The sequence below is a fragment of the Onychostoma macrolepis genome, chromosome 19, assembly GCF_012432095.1.
Source record: "Onychostoma macrolepis isolate SWU-2019 chromosome 19, ASM1243209v1, whole genome shotgun sequence".
Lineage (NCBI taxonomy): Eukaryota > Metazoa > Chordata > Actinopteri > Cypriniformes > Cyprinidae > Onychostoma > Onychostoma macrolepis.
The window spans coordinates 14,271,597-14,288,164 of record NC_081173.1 but is presented as its reverse complement, the minus strand read 5'-3'; the positions used below and the strand labels follow the sequence as shown (position 1 = coordinate 14,288,164).

At 35.1% G+C, this 16,568-nt stretch overlaps 1 protein-coding gene across 3 annotated transcripts in view; it reads right to left on the bottom strand.

Moving 5' to 3' along the window:
• Window positions 1-16,568, bottom strand: part of thsd7aa (thrombospondin, type I, domain containing 7Aa) — a 124,356-nt gene that overhangs the window by 30,604 nt on the left and 77,184 nt on the right. For all 3 annotated transcript variants that reach the window (XR_009267418.1, XM_058754473.1, XM_058754474.1), the window contains exons 7-13: window positions 14,883-15,077; window positions 5,783-6,035; window positions 4,179-4,294; window positions 3,105-3,237; window positions 2,864-2,967; window positions 1,731-1,925; window positions 441-707 (exon numbers count right to left, since the gene is read on the bottom strand). Coding sequence is in view for 2 of the 3 variants with exons in the window: in XM_058754473.1 (XP_058610456.1) it covers window positions 441-707; window positions 1,731-1,925; window positions 2,864-2,967; window positions 3,105-3,237; window positions 4,179-4,294; window positions 5,783-6,035; window positions 14,883-15,077 (1,263 nt within the window). In the remaining variant the exon portion in view is untranslated. The remainder of the gene's footprint in view (window positions 1-440; window positions 708-1,730; window positions 1,926-2,863; window positions 2,968-3,104; window positions 3,238-4,178; window positions 4,295-5,782; window positions 6,036-14,882; window positions 15,078-16,568) is intronic.

Below are 16,568 nucleotides of genomic sequence, written 5' to 3'. Positions count from 1 at the left end.
TATATAAAAGTGAATATTTGATTGAATTTTGCACTCATATTTATTGTTATTTTTGTAAAAATAGATTATTTATTTTTAAGAGATATTAGATTATTATTTTGCACAATTGTAGTATAAATAAAAATATATATATATTAAAAGTACTATTTTTGTTGTATTATTATTTTGGGGAAAAATAAGTTGAGCAAAATGAATGAACATAAGAAAATGTTGCCTAAAATTACAAGATGAGATTTTTGTCACACAAAAAAAAAAAATATATTAAGTAAATAAAAAAATAAATAAAAAAATCTGTGCAAACATTAACACTCTTCTCGACAAAGTAACACTGGCCCAATCAATGATGTGAGTGGGACAATCTCTTTGACCAGCGGAAGATAGGGAAGTAAATGAATCATTATTTTTACAATGGCACTAGTGGCGCAGATTCTTTCACCCACCGTGACTGTTGCAGCGTGACGTCTCCACGAGGCGGTTGTCCTGGTCATAGCACACCATGGCTTGAAACCGGTAACCCTGGCCACACTCCTTAATATCACCTTGAACTTTCATACCCAAAAGACCCTCTACTCGCCCACCCTCGGGCAGGATGCAGTCGGACCAATTCCCCACCGGCTGGGCATTGTACTTGTTGCAGGGGCAGTACTGGGTTTCGCTCAGAGGATACATCTGTGTGTTTTTACATTGCTCTCTCTTTTTGCTTTTACCTATGCCAGAAAAATCACACAAACATACAGCAGTTAGAGATATTAGATCAAAAGTTATAAGGTCATGTTATCCATTTAAATATGCTTTCATGTTCAGGGAAATAAATATTTTGTAATAATACAATACGGAATGCATCGCTAACAGAATGATCCTGTAATAGTATCCAACTCCTGTGGTCAAAACACACTGATCTGGTAATCATGAGTAAGTAGACTTATCCAAATTGAAAGACCTATTGCACTAATCTTATGTAATCCTTTTGCAAAGTTACTTGACTTACAGCAGGTCTTCCAAAGGGCAAATAGGTCTTTGGCACACACGTTTTATTTTGTTAACCTCTAAATAACCAACTAAGCTTCTCTTGGCACATTATACTAAAGGTTAAACCACATTTCTGGCTCAACTGAGGTACAGGTATATACATCTAACAAAAGATAACATTTTGAAAGACAGAGGGTTTTCCTCAAATTAATCATTTATCCTCATGACACAATACACATGTACATACATATAACAAATCTACTGAGAAAATTAATCAAAATGTTCAAAATTCTGAATTATTTTATAGCAATTACAGCACTATTTTTTAAATATATTTTTGTTCAGAAAGAATGCATTAAATTGATCAAAACTGACATTTAAGACATTTACAAAATTACAAAAGATTTCTATATCAAATAAACACTGTTACTTTAACTTATGTTTTACAGTTTCCACAAAAATTAGAATGATTTCTGAAGGATCATGTGACACTGAAGACAACTCAGCTTTTCCATTGCAGAAATAAATTACATTTTAAAATATATTTTAGAAATTATTATAAATTATAAATGCATGTATAAAAGACTATAAAATATATAAATTATATCATATATTTATAATGATGTACTGTAAATGATGATAATGCATCTGAGGGAATTATAAAGCAAATGTAAAGCATCAAAGACGTAGGTGAGAAGAGCCTTTTTGATGACTTGGCATCAGGAAGTCTTAAGAATTAGACTCGCTGATCCAGCACTTACCAACAAGAGTCCTTTTCCTAGTTCGGACACCCACACAATCAGCAGCGCAGGATGAGAATTTGGACCAGGTGGTCAGCTGGCAGTCATCCTGGCATGGAAGCTGGCAGGACTGAGTGAGTTGAGGCATAGGACCTGCAAACTTAAGACAGGCTGCAATGTCTGCAGGTCCACCATCCAACTTTTTACATGATACGGCTGAGGGAGAAAAGAAGAAAGAGGTCATAAACCAATTGTACTACCAGAAAAAGAAACAACAATAAAAAGGGAGAACATTTCTCTGAGTTAATACTGATAAATATCAGTCCACTCTCACCTATAGAGCCACACACATTGAATAAAGATAAGCATCTTGTGATGGATTACACGAGAGGGCGGTTAAATACCTATTGACTCGAGTAGCCGGACGGATCCAGATTTATATCATTGAATGAGGGTGAAAGCTATTGTATTGGATTTCTTTTTCAGACGTGCCGGTGTATTGAGGGATACTATTACGGGTAATGCTTGTTAATGCGAGCAGTACTGAGAAGTCGATGTATAAAGAAGCTTTTTGAAGTACTATATGTGATTTTAAGAACAACCTGCAGACTGTACTTTTTCTTTCACTGCTCACACTATCCATTTTTAGAACCAAGATACCGCATTTCTTATTTAATATAGTCTAAAATATTAACCCAAGTTAAAGTTCCCACACAAAAATGCTTTTATGTCAGTGGAGCCTTCCATATGCGGTAAATGCATCTCTGTCAGTGATATAGTATCAAAAATTACTGTCTCCAGGCGTATATAACACAAGACTCTCATCTTTCATTTTCAGATACGTTTTTCAATCACACCACACTAATGGCCTGAATTTGAACCCTGAAAGGGTTTACTGGTAAGAGTCAGAGCAAAGGATATCGCTTGTGACTGCTTCAGACAGCTTCCCGAATCTCTGAAAGAAGTGTTTACACAGCCCTTTGATGGTAAAACTCAGTCACAGATCGAATTACTACCAATCTCATGCGTTTACCACAGATTCAACAGTCTCTCCAGCTGCAGTGTGAAGCATTGCAACAAGCAACTACAAAGTTTTATTGACATTGAAAGATGTTGCATTTCATTTTAAGTTGATGACGAGGGTTTTTCTGTACCTCTAGCCTGTAGTCCTGGTCCACAGGTCTCTTGTGCTCCAGGACTGTCCTGACGAATGGTCCAGGGCACCAGCTGACACCTACGCCACTTGTGGGTTTTCCACCTATTGCACAAAAGCAATTTTTATATATGTAAAACTTCAAACTGGCCTCTCTCTCACTCTCTCTTTCTACATCATTTTAGTCCAGGAATTTCATAAAAGATCTGTACCATAACTGCAAACAGAGGTACTATGTTCACCTGTAGCCTGGACAAACAGACAAGGCATCACATTCCTTCTCCTGGGAGAGCACTTCTGGACAGTCTTGGCCCCCGTTAGCTGGAAGCTGAATGATAATGCGTTTCCTTGATTGCTTCTTTTTGACGGCACCACCTGGACATACACAAGAGGATGGACAGAAAATATGAACCTGTCATGAATAAATATAGAAAATCTTGCAAAAACACCATCTCTACTCACAAATCTAATCAGTACACAAATCTCTGTATGACTTTGTTGCATTTAACGTTTTTATCCAACCTTTGCTCTTTATATCTCTGAAAATGGCAGTACATCCCAACTACCATAAGCTTTATGGTTTAATGACTTCAATATTAAGTGCAATTGAGAAATGATATGATGATAACGAAGCCACAATTCTCAGCTTTTTATTTTTGATAAACTCGGTTCAGCGATTCATACTCTGACTGAAGTTCTCCACTGGGTGAAGGCATCTATAAATATGTGCATCTGATCATTTGTTCTTTTCATACTGTTTTCACATTGTTCTTCTGCAAAGCTCAAATTTTGAGGGTAGTTCTCTTTGTAAAAATGTAAAAGTTCATAAAAACAACATACATTCAATATTTACTATAAATGTAACAAGTACTAAAAAGAAGAAAATTAACGAGGGAAGTGAGGATCTGCTCAGTGTTCAGTGAAGAAGAAACTGTCAAGCAGATGGTCTTTAAAAAGGCAATATTTTATACAAAACATACTGGAGTATGATATTCGCTCAGAAAAAAAAAAATAATAATAATAAGGAGAAGAAATGCAATGCTTGTTTGTGTCATATAACAAATGGTTCAGATATTGGCAGCTTCTTATAATATTTGTTCTGGTTCCTATAGGCGGAGTTGCCAAGCAACAATTCCTTGATAGAGTGTGATTGTGGTAACAAAGAATCCGTTTCTTATCACTTCTGATAGAGTGACCCATTTCTTTATGTCAATAAACTTCAGCCTTTAAGAAACATTTTTCTATTTTACTTTAGTTCAAGAGATGCATCAGCAGATTTACAGTATATGCAAGTTTCATATGTGTGTTAAAAGTACCTGTCTGGCAGAAGGAAGGGCAGGGTGTCCAATCACTGTATGGAGTGACAATGCAGTCTCTCTTGCAGGGCAGAAGACATGGCCTTACAGTCTCCGGGCGCAGACTTTCTGGACACCTGCATATAAAAACAATAAAACAGGATGTGCAGATGCTCAGATTTTCTTTGGAAGAAGCACATCTTTGGATCATGTTGGAGAAATTTGACATAAGGGAAACGAACAAAATACCAAGACAGTTCATTTTTTAATTTATAACTTTACTTGCTATGCTGATAAAATATGTAGCATTGAAAATAGAATTATTAAATAATTATAAATAAATCATTACAATTAAATGAATTAATTTAAATTAAATATATTTTTAATTTTAATCATTTTCATAAATTAAATAAATTATTAAAAATGCAAAATATAAGCGTTTCATTAGTTGGACTCCACTGTGTACATGTACTTTTGTCTTAACTTACAGTAGATATTTATGAATAGTATACCACCTTCCAAATGTTTGTGGACAGTACCTTTTTTATTATTAAACTGATTAATACTTTTATTTATCAAGGAAGCATTAAATTGATCAAAATTGACTCTAAAGACATTAATAATTTTCCAAAAGATTTATTTATTTTTTAATCAAAAAAATATTAAGCAGCACAACATTGCTAATAATAAGAAATATTTCTTGAGCAGCAAATCTTTGCAATGATTTCTGAAGGATTATGTGGCACAAAAGACTGGAGAAGAATTCAGCTTTGCCATCTCAAGAACAAATGACATTTTAAAACATATTCAAATTTTAATATATTATTTTAAATTATAATATTTCACAATACTTAACTGTATTTTTATCAAATAAATGCAGCCTTTGTGTTCTTTCAAAAACAAAGAAAACCTCTTTTGAACAGTAGTATATACATAAACAGCAGAGTGTAAATGTGGTTTCACCCTCAAATATCACATTTTCGTCTTCATTATATGTCTCTGCACATACCACACTTCTTTTCTCCCTGCATCATTCCAATATCCTTGCTTCTTTCACATGAAATCCCATAACGATCAGCATGCGGCTCACGTGTGTATATCTGCGTATGTGTATATGAATGTGTAGATCAGTGGGTAAAGCCCAGCACATGAATAACCCCTGGAAGAAAGCAGGACTCATTTCCATTGCCAGCATGGGGTCCCTGAGCTACACACCCTGTTTCCACAGCCACTGACAGAATAATGCCACTATTAAACTGAATAAATAAACAGATCATTTATTTTCCCAGTAGACGCCTTCGGGGAAAGACCAGATTCAGATACTTAAAACTACCGGCTGAGAGCTCATCAACTTAAAGTCTCTATCTGTCAATAAAAATCAAGCGACAGACATCGAGATTGAGTTTAATAAACAGAATACACAACCTGCTTCAATATCTGCTCCAACACATGCCAAGAAAGATAAATAAATAATAAAAGATCTGGGCTATTCACTTATATTTCCTTATAACAACAACACAGACAAAGAAATTGATTGAATAATGGATTGAATTGCATGCATTTCATTTACGCCCAGCGTAAATGAAATGAGTGCAAGTTATAGGAACACATTTAAAAACACGTACTTTTTAGGTGGCACCTGGCCCACATTGACCCGGACACAAATGACTTTACGTGTCTGCATTCCGACCGAGCAGAACGCCTCATTAGTGCCGACTCCTGCTCTGGTGCGGCTGAGCGAGCTGTTGGCAGACGGAACGGAGGTGTCCTCTATGCACTGACCCCAGGGCCCTGTCTGCCAGTGGTACACAGTGCAGGGATGATCATTGCAGTTGCGGACCTCCTGCAAGGCGCTGCTGTTGGGGCACTGACCTCCACCTAAAAGATAAAAAAGGGTCAGGAAGGTGTTACAATACCTTAAAAAAAACATCTGCATATTGACCAGGGATTTGACCATTTTGTACATTATTGGTAATATAATGCATAGGAAGTTAGCATCTACAATAAACATGACAAAAACCTAAAAAAAACTAAAAAAACATCTGCATATTGACCAAGTATTTGACAATTTTGTACTTTATTGGTAATATAATGCATAGGAAGTTAGCATCTACAATAAACACGACAAAAACCTAAAAAAACATTAAAAAAACTCATCTGCATATTGACCAGGTATTTGACCATTTTGTACATTATTGGTAATATAATGCATAGGAAGTTAGCGTCTACAATAAACATGACAAAAACCTATAGTATCAGCACTGGCTTCTAATTGGTTAATACAACATTCCAGCTGTGCTAAAATCCAAATCTGAAACAGATACGACATGACACCTAATCACCATATCGCTGTCAGCTTCTATAGCGGATCATAATTTTTGTTGCATAGCAACATACGGTTTTGCCAGGTAGAATATTTTCTAGCAGAAAAAAAAATAACAATGAATTTGCTTAATAAAGTCATTTTCAATGACAATGTTGTGACTGTATTCTAAATATCATTAATGTCATTTGCATTATTAGTACCCCATTACTCAACTAAACCGCCTAATTTAATAGTATTAATATATCAAGCAATGGTTCACCCCAGAAAATGAAAATTTGCTCAGGATCAGAGTTTAAACTGCTAATAATAGCATCCCAATAGTCCACAAGTAATCCACATGACTCCAAACCATCAATGTCTTGTGAAGTAAAAAACTGTGTTTGCAAGAAACAATCCATAATAACGCTTCCTCCAATAGAAGTCCATCTCCTGTTGTCTTCCTACATCAAAATCCACCCACAAATGTGTTTTGGACTCTTTCTGCTTGTAAACGATGCTTGATCTGTGCATATTTCACTGCAGAAAGCTTTATTATGGATAGAGGACTATTTTGGCTGGAAACAGCCATTTTAAGTTAAAAACGTCTTGAATGTTTCTTACAAAACAGTTTTTCGCTTCGAAAAATGTTAATTGATGGACTGGAGTTGTGTGGATTATTTATGGATTATTGTGATGTTTTTATGTTTGGATTCTCATTCTGACGGCACCCATTCACCGTAGAGGATCCATTGGTGAGCAAGTGATGTAACGCTAAAATTCTCCAAATCCATTATGATCCAAATCCAAACTCATCTACATCTTGGATGACCTTAGGGTGAGTCAATTTTCAGCAAAATATCAATTTTGGGGGAATTATTCCTTTAAATGATAGGGTAAACGTACCTATTAAGCTCACCAAAATCTACATTGAGACATTTTTAGTGCACAAGATATTGGTTTCAGTACAAAAAGTTGTTAAAATAAAATATTAATCTCTCACACAAAAATATTTAGTTTTATTTGAAATGACAAAAGAATATACATCATTAAATTCAAAAAGTCTGGCTGTGCTTAATGGGTACATTTTTGTACCCTTTATGCACACCCCTGTTCCCATTAAGCTCACATCATGTTTTATTAAAAAATCATGTTTATTTTAAGGAAAGTTTTTAAAGAATAATTGTAAAAATACATATTTTTTGAAGGTACAAATTCAATCATAAAAAAAACAGAATACTAAAATCAAGCAACAAGGCATTCAATTTCATCAGTTATATATTCATAATGAAGTGTCATTTAAGCACATAGCAACATCTAGACTAGTCCACATTCAGCTAAATAACAAAATAAAACAATAAAACATTTAATTCATGGGAATGAACACAGAAACTAGCCTCATTATGAAACCTCTTTTTAAATGGATGTTAACTTATCTATAGTCTCTTATGGCTAGAATAAACTACACAATTTTTGTCCTGATTTTCCACAGATTTACAGTCTGGAGAAGCTGATGCTAGTTGCCAAAGATCAGAGCCAGTCTGTAGATTTGAGTCGACAGAATCCATAGAAAATCGATTAACTTAACTTAAAGTGACAACCATCAGTTAATATTTAAAGTCTGTTTATGAAGTATTTACATAGACCTTCAATGTGGAAGAGCTTAAAGAGAGCACACTGAGCTTAATGGGAGCAGCAACAATTTTTAATACATTTCATGTAATATTTATTAAAATGACAGGATTTTTGCTAAATAAATAGTCTAGGTCATGTATTAAGTTCATACATATTTTAATATGAACAACTATTATTAACAATATCTATGAAATTATACTTTTTCTTATTGATGTCACACTGATGCTGTGTGAATTTCATAGTCGTGCACCCTTTAAGCTCACCTTAAAATAATATGAAATCTTTAAAAATTACAGCACTGTAAAACGACAGACCAACAATAAACTGTCAATTTATAATATTGTGGATGTAAAAGTACAAGCCAGTAACGCCTGTGAAGTAATATGTTAGCGTAGCATACAATCTTATACAGCTAGTCAGCGAACTGTGTTCTGTAGCATCTACGCTATGTTGCTAAAACTATCTTTTGGATCTAATGTAATTATTTCCCACATCCAAGTTCCAGGTTATAATATGCAAAAGTCTGAACATTAATCTCTTAATTTTAAAATTAGTAGTGAAACTTACCCAAAATAAAGGCTTAAACATCTAAAAAAACACACATTTAAGGGGCTCCTCTTTTGGTGAAAGTTTTTAGACAGCTTTCAAAATGGCCGCCAGACAGTGTGAACATACAGAGACCCATATCTCAGTGTGCAATGATCTGATTGACTTGAAATTACAGGAGGTATATAGTAACAAACATATCAATTGGTTAAGAAATCAAGTAGGATAATAAATTATTTATTCTTTTTATAATCTGATCTCAAAAATGGAAGTGTGCTTAATGGGTACGTGAGCTTAATAGGTACATTTACCCTATCCTTAATATAAGTAAGGAATAATCAACGGCTAGCTGTGCATTAAACGATTTGAATGCACGACGTGGAGGCGAAGAACCGCCCGACGCACAGCGGAGGGTGGTTGCCTCCGCGAAGTGCATTCAAATCGTTTAATGCACAGCTAGCCGTTGATTATTCCCGTTTATGCCATGGTCATTTCCCAGCATTCACAAATTAAAGATGTTAACAATATTTGTGCTGCAATATTTGACCGGAACGATAAAAATTACGGTTGTTTTCATCTGTATTACTATTCAACTCTAACTATGTTACTATGGTTACCAATGTTTATAGGAAGCTCATTAATATAGAACGTGATTAAACTGACCTGGAACTACCTGTGCAGTTCAACGAATTTAATCAACACCTGCCAGCCAATCAGAATCGAGTATTCAGATAGACCATGGCATAATGGTAGAATATAGGCGGTATATCGAGTTTGTACGATATACATATCGATATATTCTTTATAAGCGATACGATATAAGGCAATACCGTTTACATCGATATACAGTAGTTTGAAACGAGCGCATCTGAAAATATAGCGGAGGACACATACTGAGCTGCTGAGGAGAAAGTGCATAATACAATTTGTTCTAAACATGTGACAAACTTTATATGAAGAGCTTTAAAAAAAAAACTCGTAAGATATAGAAGCCTAGTTTAGTTTCAGTTTAAAACGGCTCTGAGAGAAAGGCTGCATGTGCCGCTGACAGAGACTTGCGCTGTTTAATGTGTTGGATGTGCTATTTTCCTAAACGCATAACTTACATTTCACAGGAATATTCTTCATCTGTAAATGTTAGAAAGCCATGGAAATATTTCCATTTTGCTGTCAGAAGTGCATGAGCCTTCTGCTTTGAGATTCTCCGCTAAACTTCACAGACGAACTTCACCTTTAGAACGAATTTTGCTGAGATATAAATAAAATAAATATAAAGAAAATAAATAAAGAAAATACCGAGATATATACCGCAAATCAGCCAAAAAATACCAAGATATGAATTTTTGCTCATATCGCCCAGCCCTATGGCAGAATACATAAAACATCTAGAAATTGAAATATGTAGATGAAATATGAGTAGAGTCTAATGCATGAGTCAACAGTCAACCATGACTGTTAGGATAAGAGCTGCTCTTAGATATATTTACCAGGCTTTGCTTGGTTTTCATTACAACCTACAGTCACACACAAAGCACCAGAGTCCCCACGGAGCGGTCAGCCATTATCTCAATGGTGCGCATTAACAACCGCACACCGATCAATGAGAAAATGGTAAACCAGTGAATGAGAAAAATGGACAAACCATGCATCAAGCAGTGCTCCTTGTTAAAGAGCACCAAAAATAATGAATAATTGACTCATCCTTTGTAGCAATGCAGCACACAGTCCTTCAGTATCTAATTTATATAAAGGTTATCGACTATTATCACACACTTCATTAGACACGTGAGAACCATTAGAAAACACTTGATGTTAGCAGCACAGTCACAATAATGGCCATGAAAGAGAGAAAAAAAACTCTTTACAGTTACAAAAGGGAGGGCTATTTGACTTCCAAAGCATCTCATAGTGGTTCAGGGCATTCCAGGGCAATGCATTAGCAAAGCATCAAAAAGCTGCACCAGAATCACATTGTTTCAAATGGGGATTAACACTCCCTCCGGTTATTTATTGACCTGTGACTCAGATGAAGACTAATCCTTTGTACAATTACAAAAGTGAGTCTGCGCACAGCTCAGAGTAATTGCATGTTCTTGGTCCATCTCTGCACCATTAAGAGCTGCAGTTCATATTGCAGCCCCAGTCATCCACATTTAGTTTTGTGTCAAGCTTCTCTTGATGTCGTACACAGTTGTCTGCATGACATCCTCAAGAAATGGTGCATTTGAAATTGTCAAGGCCTCCATTTAGAAAGAGCAAATATGTGTTACATATCTGACCATGCATTAATATGTAGAATCATAAATACTTTAACATTCCATTAAAATTTTATCCTTTTTATATACACTAGGCTGTCAGTGTTGAAAGAGGTTTTCAAGGCCTTATACAGGGGTCACTGACCGATTACCGATTACTGACCGGTTTACCACTGAAATGATGCTGGTGCTCAGTGGGGATCTGTAAACCTCTAGAATAGTTGTGAAGAAGGTCAAGCACACATCGTGTCACGAATGAAATGAATGCTGATGGAATTTCAAGTAATGTTATGTTACTACATTACAATCTGCTCAAAAATAAGTCTAACGTGTTCAAAACCAAATTTTAGTTACACAATTACATAATTTTATATTAGACACACAATGAATATAAAATTACGGTGACCAGTTGCTATGGTCACGTAGGTTTGTTTACACATTAAACTCGTGAAATGAAATTCTCGTGAAACACGAGAAATGGATGTCGTTCCCTCAACATAACATCTCGAGGCCATGACATAAGGATGTCGTTACCACGACAAAATGATCTCGTGGCCACGACATAATATCACGTTCCCACGAGTTAATATGACGTTCCCACAAATTAATATCTCGTGGCCACAACAAAACTAAGTGAAACGAAGACGTCCCCTCCCGGTCACCGTATAAAATGGCTCTGCTTAACTGTTAAATTAGTTCCAATATTAGCTGTACAGTATCATTCAAAAGATTTTTGTTTTTATCTCTGTTTTTGAAAAAAGTCTCATTCTCACCAAGCTTTATCAAAATTTTATTTAATTTGTTAAATAAATCGTAAAGTATTATTAGAACTGAAAATAACTATTCTTTTTTTTTTTTAGATATTTTAAAATGTAATGTATTCCTATGATAGCAAAGCTGAATTTTCAGCAGCTATTACTCAAGTCTTCAGTGTCACGTGATCCTTTAGAGATATTTTTTGGTTCTCAAAAAAGTATTATAAACTTATTATTAATATTGAAAACAGTTTTTTATTTTTTTTATTTTGTCAACCATCAATTTAATGCATATTTGCTCAATAAAAGTATTAAAATTCTCAATGAATGCATGAATGAAATAGTAAATCTAAAAGTAGAGTACCTACATTTTATTTTAATGGAAATTAATTAGTATATGACTTTTTTATTAAACATTGTCCCAAATCAGCTTTACCATTCTTTTAGAATTCACATATTTCTTACTATTAAAAACTATGCTGTCAATTGAATCAAATAATCATGAATAGTGTGTCTTTAAAAGGAAAAATAAAATATCAAACTGAGAAAATTTGATAAAAATATTACATCAAACAGATTAAATTAATGTTAACAACATAAACCAAATTAATTTAATTAAATTACTATGAATAATCTTAAGTTAACACATTTTCTTTGAAAAATAAATAAATAAATAAATAATGATAATAATAATAAAAGTGGTGAAAAAAAAATGTGGCTCCTATGAATTTGAAAACCTATGTTCTATAGGAGGCCCTCACAGACTACAAATTTAATAGACTAAAATGAGGCAACTGGAGCGTGGGATTGTAAATTTCTGCTCATTTTGAGACAGCTAGGTCCTTCTCTGAGAGGCTTAGCTACATAGACAGCAAATGACCAATGCTTCATACTATTCTCTCCATCACCTCACATAGAGACAGATGGCAAGCAGAACAGGATCTACTAAACTTCATGCTACTGTCAGCACACACCTGCTTTCTCAGACGCTTGTCATCAATTTGGTCCACCGTCTCCTGAATCGTTTGAAGGCTAATAATCCAAGTACCGCAGCACGTAGCACAATTTGCCACAGGGCAGAAAGCATCATTGCGCATATGTGGCCACAAATTTGTGCTAAAACTGTAATATATAAAGCAACCGCACTCCACAGATGTACCAAACACACAACCTTTGATTCTGGCACTAGCATGACCGTAAAATGATGTGATGTTAAAGCAAACCAAGCCAATTTGCTCTCAGTCAGCAGTGCAAGTATTTTTCCCTCAAGCTGCATATTTGTGGAAATGGATTTCTGGCCGGTGAGTGGTGGAGGGAAGGAAGAGGTTTTAGCCCAAAGCAACCACTTATCCATCAGTCTATTACACATCAGATACACACTTACAGCCTGAGTTCACCTGAGGTTTGAATCACTTAATGCTCAGAGACCTTCATTACCTTGTGATGAGCTTTTCTTTTTTTTTCTTCTTTTTTTGGTCACATGGAAGAATGTTAAACTAACATAAGGGGGCAAGTGCAGTAAGATATTTGCTATCTACTTGAGCAAACAAATCCACATAAGCAGAAAAAAGATGGTGATTGATTATATCTAAACAAGCAGGCATCTTTGGAGAGACCCTGGTAAAACAGTCTAGTTTTGGACTAAGGGCTATAATGCTAAATACTTTTAGCAGCAGGATGCTCCGAGGAAGAGAAAGCACATGATACACACAGGGCATCAAGTAAAGCAATGCCACATTCTGAACCACAAAAAAAATGGTGGATTTAGGCTGAAAAATCGACTCCACTGCAGCCCCTGCTACCTGCTTATAAAATTGCGGAAAATAATTACCTTTAAATGTTAAACAATTACCGTATTGACCCGAATATAAGACGATGTTTTTTCCTTGGAAATACATCTGAAAAAACGCGTTCGTCTTATATTCAGGGTTTAGACTTTGACATGTCAATAATACACCCACAACAATAGGTGGCGCCAAAAACGCATAAAACGAGTGTGCCATGAAATATGTAATGTAATGTGTGTTTTAAAGATCGCGAATGAAAACACAAGAAAAAGAAAAGCTTACAGCAGCCTGATCATGACTGTATGTTAGCCTGATGGGACGAAACTTCCTCTGTAAGTGATTTTAAAACATAAGACAGTACCCATATTTGAAGACTACAATAAGATTTCACGTCTACTGATAATAACATTTTGGTAGGCTACTATGAGTTGGATAGCCTAATTGTTATATAATTCAGATGGGCTACCTGTTATTTCCATGGTATATCAAAAATTTCCAATGTCATTGTTGATACATTCATTTTACCAGTATTTACCATACTTTCAAAACAAAAATTAGAATTGGAAAAATATGCAATATGAAAATAATTTAAGAATAAATGTGTTTTACAGAAAAAAAAAAAAAAACAAGATTTGGTTTTCAAAAAGCCTTTTTCCAACAGGTACATCTGGAAAAAGGGGGGTCGTCTTATAAACAGGGTCGTCTTATATTCGGGACAATACGGTAATTTAAATTTTAAAATGTCAAAATATACTACCACTCAAAAGTTTTGGGTCAGTAATGAAATGAATACCTTTATTCAGCAAGGATGCATTAAAATGATCAAAAGTGACAGTAAAGATATCTGTAATGTTACAAAAGATTTCTATGTCAAATAAATGCTGTTCTTCTGAACGTTCTATTCATTAAAGAATCATTGTCATTTACAATAAGAAATTTCTTGAGCATGAAATCTGCATATTAGAATTTTATAAAACAATCATACTACCGCAAAGTTTTCAATGGTAGTATATGTTCTCTGACTCATAAACTCCAGAAACTTTATTTTCACTGTTATAATACTGTTTCACTGCTATAATACATTATTGATGAATATTATATGTTTGAATTGATTATTTTGAATTATGAATATTATTATTTATTTATTTTAACTTCTCACAGTTGATACAAAAGGAGCCAGTCATCATGCATAATTAAATTGCTTTAGAAAGTTTTTCAAGGTTTTTAATACTCATATGACTCATAAACAAGACTGCAATTTGCTGTTTGTTTGTGAGCAGGAGATGCAGGAACATAGTAAGGTTCTCAGAGTAATCATTGTTCAGCTCAGTGAAAATCCAGTTCTGAGAGGTGTTTGAAGATCCTCTGCCAAAACATCAGCTCAACTCACACCATTTTAGTAGAAAGAGGATATAAGACTGGTTTGATAATAGTAAAAACCCTACCGTCCCCAGCGTTGTATGCCAGAATGGAGCGTGATCTGGTCTGCTTGCCCTCCGAGTTCTTCCCCGAGCAGGTATTGGAGCACAGAGACCATGAAGTCCAGGGACTGAGCACACAGTCTTTGGGGCAGGGCACCTCGCACAGCACAGGCATGGGAAGGATGGCATCCCGGCACAGCTGCCTGTCCACATATTCACCTGAGAACAATAAAACACAGGGTCTGTTATATTCTCACATCCTAAATAAGGATCCCAGAAGACCAGCAAACACTTGAGTATGAAAGGGCAAATTAAAAACTAATACCCACATAGAAATACACAAAAGACAAAGCCAGCAAAGTGAAACCTCACTCACGATGCTGTGTTAAATTGTGTGAACATTAATACACATCTCACTCAGTGCGTAAATAAATCTACCCACACAGAGAATTCACACTGTGCAAGTGATGCACCGCCAAGTGCTGTCATCTCTACTCCATGCCAGACTGTGCACGGTACACAAACACTCAGTGAAAACCACCCATTTACACATTAGCACTGCATACAGTATATACTGTATATGCATAAACCAGAACATTGATACAATTCAAAGGGCCCAAGACAACATTTGGATGGGCATGTCCCCAATGTCCTCTATAACATATAAGACCTTAGTGGTCCCCACTAAGGTCTTAGATGTTATAGAGGACATTATCATAGGGACAGGACAACACTCTCAGTTGTGTCCCTTTTACTAATGAACCATTGCTAATTTCTAGCATAAAAATCTCCAAGGACAAGGGTAAATTGCATATAGAATCCTTTGCATAGTTATGGCATGCATTTCGCCCCAAAAGTTACAAAACAGTAGAAAGTAATTCATTAGACTTTAATGTGCTTCTTGCACATAAATTTTAGATTAGTCTTTCAATGTCAAACAGGATGTGAGAGCTGTGCACCCAAGAGGGACGATGATCCGACGATGTTTGCAATCGCACAATCACACGCAATTATACGTAAATGCTGTCCAAGAAAAACAGCCAATGCAGCAATTGCAGCTATGTAACATGTATATTGTGACATGTTTTTAGAGTATAACATTTAACTGAAATCTTTGTCTTATACATGAAAGGATCAATATTTTTTATAACAACTAAATAAAACAAAGCAAAATCAAACAACAACAAATAAAAAAATAAAAGCAAAAAGCAAACAACACAAACAAACAAACAAACAAAAAAAAATCAAACCATCAATAAAAAAGCAAAACAAGAAAAAAAAACAAAAAAAAACAAAGAAAATCAAACCACCAAAAAAAGCATAAAAAAACCCAAAGAAAATCAAACCGCCAAAAAAAGCATAAAAAACAAAACAAACAAAGAAAATCAAACCACCAAAAAAAGCATAAAAAAAAACAAAAAAACAAAGAAAATCAAACCATCAAAAAGCAAAAACAAACAAGGAACAATCAAAACAAATAAGAAAAATAAACTCAAACTATCAAAACAAAGTAAAACCAGACAAAACATACTTTGCTCACAGAGGTCATCTGAAAGACCTAGTTTTGGACACCAACCCCTCTGTGGACTGTGTACCAGCCCCTGTATCGATCGATGAACCCCACCCCTGAAAAAAAGCCCAAAGTGACAGAAAACCCACTGAGTCAGATGACATGGTGGGACCCCATGGGACACAACAGATCTATTCTCA